Raw genomic sequence first — 9,761 nt, 5'->3', positions numbered from 1 at the left:
GGAAGGGAGGGCAGAGGGGCTGAGGGCAGGACTCCCTCAGCGGGGGGGCGGCGGCAGTCCGAGCAGGTGGGGCGGGAAATCGCTCCGGCTGCCTCCCCAGCGGCACCCACCGTCAGCCGGCACGACGGGCGGGCAAGCGGACGCCAGTTTTGCAGCGGCGGTTCCCTTCGCCCCGGGCCGGTGCGGTACCGCGGCTGCCCCGGGGGGCGGGGGGGCGGACGCTCCCCCGGCTCCGGGGCTTCCCCGCCGCTCTCGCACCGGCCCCTCACGCGCTGGCGAACGACTACATTTCCCAGCACTTCCCTCTTCCAAGCGGGCTCTGCGGGGAGCCTCGCCGGCTCTCGCCATCTCCTTCCCTCGCAGGGGGCTCGGCGCGGCGGCGGGGCGGAGCTCGGCAGCCCGGGCCCCGCGGCAGCCGCGGCCCCGCAGCACCCCCCCCCCTTCCCTCCCTCCCTCCCTCCCTCCCTCCCCCCCCGTGCAGGCGCGGAGCCGGCGGCGCACGGCGGCGGAAGCCGGGGCGGCGGACGGCGGCGAGCGGGGCGGCGGGCAGCGCCATGCGGGCGGCCGCCTGCCTCCTCTCCCTGGCGCTCTGCGCCCTGCCCTCTGCCCCAGGTGAGTCGCGGCCGCGGAGCAGCGCCGCCGCGCTTGGGGCGGGGGCGGCGGGGAGGAAGGGGGGGGATGCTGCGCCGAGGGCCGCTGCGGAGCCCCGCGCGAACGGAGCCCCCGCTCCAACCTGCGCGCCGGGGGGCGAGGGGCGCAGCCGGGTGACGGGTGCCTCTCCCCTGCCCAGGAGGCGCCGGGCCGGCGACGGCGACAGCGGGGCGGCGGGGCGAGAGCCGCTTCGCGGAGCGAGAGAGCATCAGGCCCCTGCGGCTGGTCTCCGGCGGCGAGGGCGGCGGCGGGGCGCGGCGGCCGGCGCTGAGCACCCGGGTGCGGAGCGGCGCGGCGCGGACGCAGGTAGGCGCCGGGCGGGGGGAGCCGCGGGCGGCCCCGGGCACCTGCCGCCGCGGGCCGGCAGCCCCGGTGGGCTGCGCGGGGGGGGGACGACGACGGACGAGGGGCCCCCTCCCCGAAGGCAGCAGAGGCGGCGGTGCGGTGTCTCACCCGCACCCCTCCCCCGAGTGTGTTTTCACCGCTAAAGGAGAAGGTCTATTTTAAAGCGTTGCTGGGCGAGACGCGGGGCTCGTTTTCCCGAGGGACCGCTGGGGAACGCCAGCCCTGCTGCAGCAGCGCCCAGATGGGTTAAAATGGTCCCCGTGCCTGCTGATGCCCTCCCCCGGCCGTCAGCGGGTGCTCCGGGCAGGCAGAGCCCGCTGCCTGCGGCTGCCGGGGGGCTTGGAGAGCCACAAAATGAAAGTTGCGGTGCCTTTGTGACAGCTGGAGGGGAATTAAGCTGCAGCTTAGTTGCCGTTTCTGGCTGAAGTGTGGGCAGGGTGGGTTTGTGTTCTGTGGACTCGGATGCGTTTTTAAAAAGAGAGGTTGGGAATTGGGAGGGGGTTGCCTCAAATACAACGCGAACTTAACGTCGCAGTTTAACTTACGTACGACTACCCAAACTGGGGTATGTTTTCAGATTTCTCTTCTAGGAAGACCAGTCGCTATAGCTTTTAACAAATAGCTACCCCGGTTTGCATTAAAATACAGTGATTTTAATCTTGATCGCTAAGCATCATATTTGAGACAGTACGTGGCTGTTAGACCTGAAGGGAAAAAACACTGAGTCTATGCTATTATGGATGAAGAACGTAAAAAATTTCTGCATTTGAGGTAACTGCAGACATCCCAGATGAGTTGCAGGCCCCGTTTCCTCCTTTTCCAATTGACTGCTGTCCATTTAAGAAGCAAAATAGCTGAAAAAAATTGTCTCAGATTTCTTTTTTATAATCTGCAAAGCATAAGCACTGACAGCTTGCATTCTTTTTGTGTAGTTAAATAATAAACAGTCTCTTCATAGCATATGTATTTGGCTCTCAATGTAGCTTATTCCATGTAAAGGTTTTTCAGATGCGAAGGCCATATTTACAGTACAATAACACAGGATTCTAAAAGTTTCGAAATGGGTGCTTTGCTTAAAAAAGAAAAAAAAAATCCTCTCAGCATTTCAGGATTCTTTGAAGACCCTTGGACACTTACAAGTTCAAACACTTTGTGACATGTCTGTTTAGAAAGTAGCAGTAGTTGCATTTGGATCTAGTATTAGGATTCAAATACCAGTCTTACAGAACAAACCATTAGTGAATGGGTTTTGTTTTTCTGAGTGTCTCAAGTTCTATTCACCAAATCTTATGCTTGTAAAAAGTTTTCAGGTCATCCTCATTTAGTTAAGTTGTCAGTATTAACGTTACTCCAACCAGAAAAGAAGTAACATTAGTGGGTTAAAAAGGGTTAAATGCATTTCTTTCACAACAGTCTGCAGGCTAAACTGAGCTTACATTTGTAAAGCTCTGCCTGCAACAACAACTTTTGCTCCTGATCAAGAAGTTTCCCTTTGCTGCTTAAAATATCCCCAGCCTCTCCCATGGTATCTGATGGTTGTTACCCACTGAAGGATGCAGGAGCTGATTTGGAGGAGGAAAATTATGAGGCAGAAGCAGGCCAAACCGATTTTCTGTGCTTCTTGCACAGGGCATGGTGACATCCTAATTGCAGGATACTGCATCCCTCGCCTGGAGATCTGAGTTGGCTCAGCAGTAATGGGCCAGCAGCGTGGCTGCCTTTGCTTAACTAAAGTTTTGTAGAAGCTCCATTGAGGAAGGTATTTTTGCAGTAATAGTGTTAACTGTTGCAGTTGAGTAATTTAGTATCCTGACTCTTAAAGTCTAGCATCCCATAAAAAACCCAACACCCTTATCTCTGCCAGAATGCTTATTAAAGTTACGGACTAACTGATTTAACTTTTGTGGTTGTTTTTGGGTGGCTGGTAAGTGTCACATGCAGTATAAAGATGCAGAGTGCTGGATTCTGCTCACACGTGAAGAGACAGCCATGCCTACCCTGAAGAGTTAACGGTCCAGGATCAGTGGCATATAAAGGGTACGGGAACAGAGGTGCACCCTCCATCAGTAAAGTTTTTATGTGTTTTGGTTTGTTGTATGATTAAATACGCTCTGACTGTCTCTATGCCCTGTTCTATCCATTTCTGTCTTCGAACAGCTATGTATCAGAGTTAGAAAAACTGGTCTTGAATAGAGATTTCAAACCAAAGCTAATGGCCTTGTCGATCAGTTTAGGGACGATGCTTCTTGGAGGAGGTTAAAGCATTCAAGAAGAATCTCTGATGGCTGATGGACAAGCAGCCGTATCTAGAAAAGCAAAGATACGTGAATGGGCTGGTGCAGTCAGAGGACTAGGCAACGAGGCTGTAGCTGTTGAATTAACATAAAACAATTTAATTGTGTTTTGAATTGGATAAAGATAAAAGGAGAGAGAGAGAAGCTGGAGAGAAGGAAGTCACATTAAATTGGATCAAATTCCTTTAATTCCTGGATGAAAGCTTTAGCTGCAGAAAGGGCAGAAGCTGTACGAGAGGGATGCAAGCCTGAGTTTGGAGTTGCACAAAGGGAAATGAAGATCGTTGCTCAGCGGAAAGCAGGAGCAAAGAGTAGCCTTTGCAGATCAGGAGTTTCAGAACAGGCTTATGATGGAGTTGAGCCAGAGGAGTGTAATACAAGAAAAGGAGGTGAAAGAAGGGAATTGAAAGCAGAAGTGACTGGGAAGTGATGGTTAGCACATTTCTAAAAATCTATGGGGCTTTTTTCAGCATTTGTTGAGGTTTCTCTCTAGCAGCGTCCTTTGTTTTGTTTTTTTTGGGTTTTTTGGGCCATTGCCATAACTATTGAGTGACTTCTCTACATGCATGCTTTACTATTAAATAGTAAAGGAAATACCTACCTACATGCATGCTTTACTATTAAATAGTAAAGGAAATAGTCTATGTACTCATTCTAGAAACCCAGAATGTAATTGCTTAAGAAACAAAATCAACGTGCTCGCAGTTGTAGTTGTCCACGGTTGCTGGATTTCAGAGCACAGCACAAGGCAAATGTTGTAGGCTATTCTATATTCATGTCATTAATGTTTTAAGGTACAGTATGTAGTGGACATTGGAGAATTCACGTGACTTTGGGTTTCTGCTTTTAATTCCACTGCGGAATAGAGTCACTACCAGTATCTGTGATATTCCTGTATTTCAATTTCTCAGTTCCCCAAAGGGGGCCTATTAGCAGCTGCACAGCACTTAATCTGAAGAGTAATCAAGATAAGATATATCTGAGAATATGCTAATATTAATATTATCATTAATGCAATCCAGGATCTTATCAATGGACACTGAATTTACTGTTGCATAAATAAGCCTATTACAAGATGAACAGGGGCAGGGGCATTCAGTGAAGGCTAAGCTAAGATTTTTGTGTTTAAAAGAAAGAAAGTTCCTACTGTGGACATTTATAAGGAACGTTTTAACTCCATGCCTTGAGCCATGTTTTGGTTTTGTAAGAAGCACATGGGAAATCACAAGTTTCTTAATACTTTCCTTTAGTCAATACTGTGCAGGCATGTTCTTCATTAAAATGTGGGAGTGTGTGAGCATTCCTCCCCACTGCTTGCATTTGTTCTTCCACCTGTGAAGGAGAGCAAAGTCAAGCACAAAGTATGCCTTTACAAACTTGAGTTTGTACTCTATGTCAGCACCTGATTTGGAGGACCTTTTTCTTAATAATTTTCAGTGGATCAAGTGTTCTGGTTGCGAAGACAAGATTCATTTTCCAGTTGGAGATTAGAGTACCAGACCTCTACATGCCTTTACCCAACAGATGCCTTCCCTCAACCCAAACGTAACTTAATAGTGATCTTGCTCTTAGTTGGAGACTGCCACTCAACGCCAGCGGAGAAGGGTCCCAATTCTCCTTGAGGCCAGCACTTTGTGGTCATGCTTGTAGGTCTGCACACACAAACAGATGGACAACATTGTTCCTCTTGTGGCTTTCACTGCATTATCTGTTTTTGATATATCTAGGTGTTGATAGGGAAATTTGGGAGATTTGCTATGATTTTCAGTGGGAACAAGGTCCTGACTCTCTGACCTACTATGGACATAGATTCACTTGTCTCTGCTGTCTGTGCAAAACATTCATAGTACAGCAACTTCTGTTTCTCAACCTGTTTTTCACTTGCTTGTTGCCAGTTGTCGTGAAGGTGCGCTGGATTCCTTCCAAGTGAGTAAAAGGGCTGACCTGGTTGTGGGGAGCCTGGCGTGAAGGGGCTCTAGGACTGAACTGTGTCTGGAGATAGAAGTACATGTTGTTTGCAGTCCAGAGTGACTCAGTAGTTTTCAGCAAAGTATTTATTTGTCTTCCACAGTCTGCGCTTCTGAATTGTTTGTGACCAAATGATGCAATTCCATACATTGATTTGGAAGTGTGGCTTACAGATTTCTTAAATAACTTCCTATTGATAATAATCAATTGCAGACAAGCTCTGCTCTGTCATGCTGAGCTCACATAGCTCTGCTTGCACTTGGAGTTGAAATCTTCATTAGTTATTCAGGTGTTGCCTAGTCTTTGCTACTGGATTCTCTGACTTCTTGGCCTCTTGCTCTAGTCTTTGAACAGGATATCCCTATTCTTTGCAGGTGCTTCTGAAACTGCTGACTTTTTTTAAACATTCGTGCTCTCTGTTCTGATGCTGTCAACTTCTGTTGGTATTATAAGTTCCCATGTTGGGTAGCTCAAACAGTAATTTTTTTGGTTTAAAAAATGAGGGCTTATAAAACAGCTCTAGAGTTTGGGACTGATGGATGATGACTGTTGGAAAAAGAAGCGTCACAAGAAATTGCACAATTTAAAAAATTCTTTTCGGCCCACTTAATCAAATGACTGCTGTCTCTTGGAGAAACTTAGGCACAGTTTTCGATCAACCTATCACAAAACCAAAGGGGGAGGAGGCTAAACTGGGACTGAGGCTGTAGCGAATAATAACATGCATTTGGTTTGCTGCCAGATTTGGTTTTCTTCCTGCCTTGTTGCCTCTTCTCCCTCTTTCCTTAAGGATTATAAGGCATTTGGCAAAATGCGTGTGATACTTTACTGTGTGTTCAGTGTATGCAGTTCTGCAGTATTCATGTAAGGATAAGATACTTCACCAACCTAGCGATATTTTATGAATACATGAATGACAGTTAAATGTCAATAGTCTTGATGCAAGTCCTGCCTTCCTGAAGACGAAAAAAGTGCTGAAAGCCAAACTTTGTTATAGATTGCCGCATGATGAAAGGGCGTTGGGAGTGCCCTTTGATTGCTGATGTAGGAGGGACTTTCAGATACACCTTTTTATAAAATATATGTATTCATAGTGTGTTTTGGTACTTTGTAGGCAAAGAATATCTCAAATTTCTAGTTTATCATTCTTTGCAAGCTCATTTCAGGGAAAGTCTTTCCCTACTTGATAATGAGATTTGTTATGACAGTAAATGCGTATGTCCAAAAAATCATCAAGCAAAAAAAAAAACCTCTGGTAGCTGCTGCTTCAGAGTTCATGTTGCAGAAATATCGTATCAGAACTCAGATTTTGAGGGGTGATTAGAAGACATAGATACCTTTGAAAATCCTAGTCTGGGTAAAAGGGCTGCATGGGAAATCTTTGTTTTGTGATATCTTCTCTCGATTGTCCCATGGTAGAGCTGAAAAGAGAGATATTCCCAAAAGCTATGGCTTAATCTCATAAAACAGACTTATGAGGGATCTTAAAGGCTCAGAGGTAACGATCCTTATAGAAAGTATTTTTCCCAACATTTGCTCATTGCCATGATCAGCATAGTAACTGCAGAGTCTGATAGAGAAGTCCTTTCCAGCTCTGATAATCAGTATATCTATGTTCACTTCTGATCTGTGTTGGTGCCCCTGAGTACAGGATCACTTTGGATCACTGGATATTCTTTCTACCACTGTTTCACTTAGGGTACCTGTTTTGGCACCCCTTTTGTGTCTAATGATCTGCTATAACACATTCATGATGCAGAAGCATGTTGCATTCCAAAGAGTGTCATGATAAATTTTGCTGAGATTTACCTGAATTATGGAGGAACTACATACAAAGTTAACATTCACTCTAAAATGTTTGCCACAGGAGCATTATGGATTCATGTTTTACACTGTTATGGTAGATCTGGTATTATATCATTCTTCTGGTACTCCAGGTCCCTTTTGTAGTCTCCTCAATAATCATACCAGTCTTTAAGTGACTCAAGACTAACAGCTTTTCTTAGGGCTCTGCTAGCTAAAACATTATTGCAGTTATCTTGTCAAACACTGCTTAAAGGTCAATCAAACTGTGTAAAACCTTCTAAAGCCTGATAAGGTTCAGCTCTCTAAATTGTGTGTCCTTCTGGCTAGTGTTGTCTCAGTGCTCTTCTCTCTCAAATCAGCTCTGCTGAGGTTTGTGGTCCTTCCACTGCCTGCAGCTGCCTCCCTCCAGGTTCCTCTCCCTTGAGAGGACGGGGATCCTTGTTTTCAGCTCCCATGGGTTTGAGCCAAAGCTGCTTCTCCTCCCTGGTAGACTGCCCTTCTGTTTCAAGGAAAGTAGCTCACCGGGCTGTTGTCATACGATTTGGTTGCCAGTGGAGGCCCATGTCTCTTCTGAGTCTCGATAACTATGGATGTGAAGGTTGAAGTCCAGTACTATCAGAGGATCAAGCCCACTGCTCTTGGACACTGGATTGTGGTGTCTTCCTACACAGTATCTCTTTCTCATTCATCTACTTACATGCGTCAGTTTTTTGGTCCCTGAATAATCTTTTTTCAGTATTGTATTTTCTAGAAACAGTGTAATTGTTGGCTTCTTGTGTGTTAACCAAAACTGGTATATTTAACGTCTCCAAAAATCACTGTGACTCCCATCCTGTCTCTCTTCTCTCTAGTTTTTACTTCTTTAATTTATTTTAACGTACATCAAATTTGCTATGATTATGGAAAACTTTCAGAGAAGACAGCCTTCTGAGCCCTTCTAGTCATCTTCTTCCCTTTGGCTTGCCGGTGGCCTCCTGCGTAGTGTATGGATATGCTGTGCTGAGGAGATGTCTTTTGGAGTGCGTAAAGGATCACAGAGGCCTGTCAAATGAAGTTTTGCTCTTTGTAGCCACAGGTGCTCCCTGGTAGTACTCCTCTGAAGCCATTGCAATATTTGCACTAATCTGAGGAGGAGAAGAAATCATTGCTACAGGGATGAACTCTGCAGCGGCAGCTGTGCTGAGCCACAGCCAAGCATGGAACCACGTCAGTCTCCCCAGATGGAGGCATGTTCAGTGCAGAGGAGAGCTTTGCGCACAGAAGATTACATCTGTGAAAGCTTTTTAATACTTCAGTGGGGTGACTGTGTGAGGGAAGGCTCATGTTTTTTCCCAGTAACATTATTGCGTGAGCGTCGAGCAGCAAAGAATCCCATGAAGAGCTGCATGGGATTGCTGAGCAGATGGACAGGATGGGTTCTGCCAGGCTGTGGTGTGCACTTCCACAGTGGGGGTTGGCTGGTTGGGTAGGTTCAAGTGGAAAGCCAACGTCACCTGAAATTAAAGATGTGATTATGTGGAAATCAAAGAAAGTGGCAAATTATGTAGAACTGTTTAACTGTTGAGTGGGTAGGAGTTCAACTTGAAAATTGGATTCAGGTAAAGAAAGTTAAGATGCACGGCATTGCTGCAGGGCATTTGCCATCAGACAGTGAAATTTGGTGATTCCTCTGGTAATCTGACCAGCTCTGATTGTCTGTCTACACCAAATTCACTCTACAATCTCTCTCTTTTTTTTTTTCTTTTTTTTTTTTTTTTTTAAATGAAATGAATATTACCAGACCAGAAAACTGTAGCAAGTGACCATGCTTTAGAAAAAACATATTCCAGAATGTAATGTTAATACAAGGTTTAGAAAAAGTTTGTGTGGGTAAATGCCTTTTAATGGGGCCTTGATTCTGAAAGCGTGATGTATGTGAGCATGGAGGCTACAGCCCTGACTTACAGCTCAAATATTGCCCAGAAGAATAGCAGTATGTAGGAACATGGTCTGTTCCAGAAATGTCTCCTTAGAGTATTTCAGCCCCTGAAATTCTGTGGGAATGAAAAAAATCCATCAGCTATTTCAGAAAATATATACAGTGAAAATGTTGATTCATTTTGATCTCCTAGGCTGTATAAAGAGGAAAAGGAGTTTTGAAATGTGCTTTTCTCGCACTTTTTGTTTTTAAACAGGACTTTGATACTTGAACGTAGAGGGTGAGTCATATTTAAAAAGTATTATCTGTGGAGTTGATTGAGCAATGTATTGGTATGCCTAAGAGTCTGCAAGTTTTGTCAAGCTCTTCCTAGCCTGTGGTGCTGACAAAATGTTAGTAAACTTTCTGCTGTTGCCCAAGAACCATTTATGGGAAAAGTTAGCCATGTTGGTAGGCTCTAGGTCTCAAAGAGTGCTTGTTACTTCCAGTGGGGAGAGCTAATCTTTTGGTAAGCTTCTTTCTGTATACAAAATAAACGTAAGACCAGTTGAAAATGTTTGGAATATGTCATTGTGTTGCTGAAAAACGTTTTGGTCACTGATACTTGTTGTATAAAGGAGCAAAGTTAGTGTGCACTCTATTATTTGTTACGTTTGAATACTTTATTTGTAACATAAAGGTGGCCTTAATGGAGGGGTTTTGCAGATTCCTCTGGTAGTGGAACTCTGTTCCTTTGTTTCTGAAGCCTACAAGAGATGCTGAAAAGGGTGCCTTTCTCT

General features: G+C 45.8%; 1 protein-coding gene across 9 annotated transcripts in view; it reads left to right on the top strand.

Annotated features, from left to right (window-relative positions):
- The first annotated feature begins 465 nt into the window (after positions 1–465).
- ADAM22 (ADAM metallopeptidase domain 22) overlaps positions 466–9,761 on the top strand; it is a 139,507-nt gene continuing 130,211 nt past the window's right edge. For 4 of the 9 annotated variants that reach the window (XM_052802839.1, XM_052802812.1, XM_052802793.1 and 1 more), the window contains exons 1-2: positions 467–612; positions 791–957. In XM_052802839.1, the coding sequence (XP_052658799.1) occupies positions 555–612; positions 791–957 (225 nt within the window). In that variant the 5' untranslated portion in view covers positions 467–554. Of the gene's footprint in view, positions 613–790; positions 958–9,761 lie in introns of all 9 variants that reach the window. The other 5 variants (XM_052802849.1, XM_052802829.1, XM_052802804.1 and 2 more) reach the window with 2 other exon arrangements.

This window comes from Harpia harpyja, chromosome 1 (assembly GCF_026419915.1).
Source record: "Harpia harpyja isolate bHarHar1 chromosome 1, bHarHar1 primary haplotype, whole genome shotgun sequence".
NCBI lineage: Eukaryota > Metazoa > Chordata > Aves > Accipitriformes > Accipitridae > Harpia > Harpia harpyja.
The sequence above is the reverse complement of the archived record's forward strand: the minus strand, read 5'-3'. Positions and strand labels throughout refer to the sequence as shown.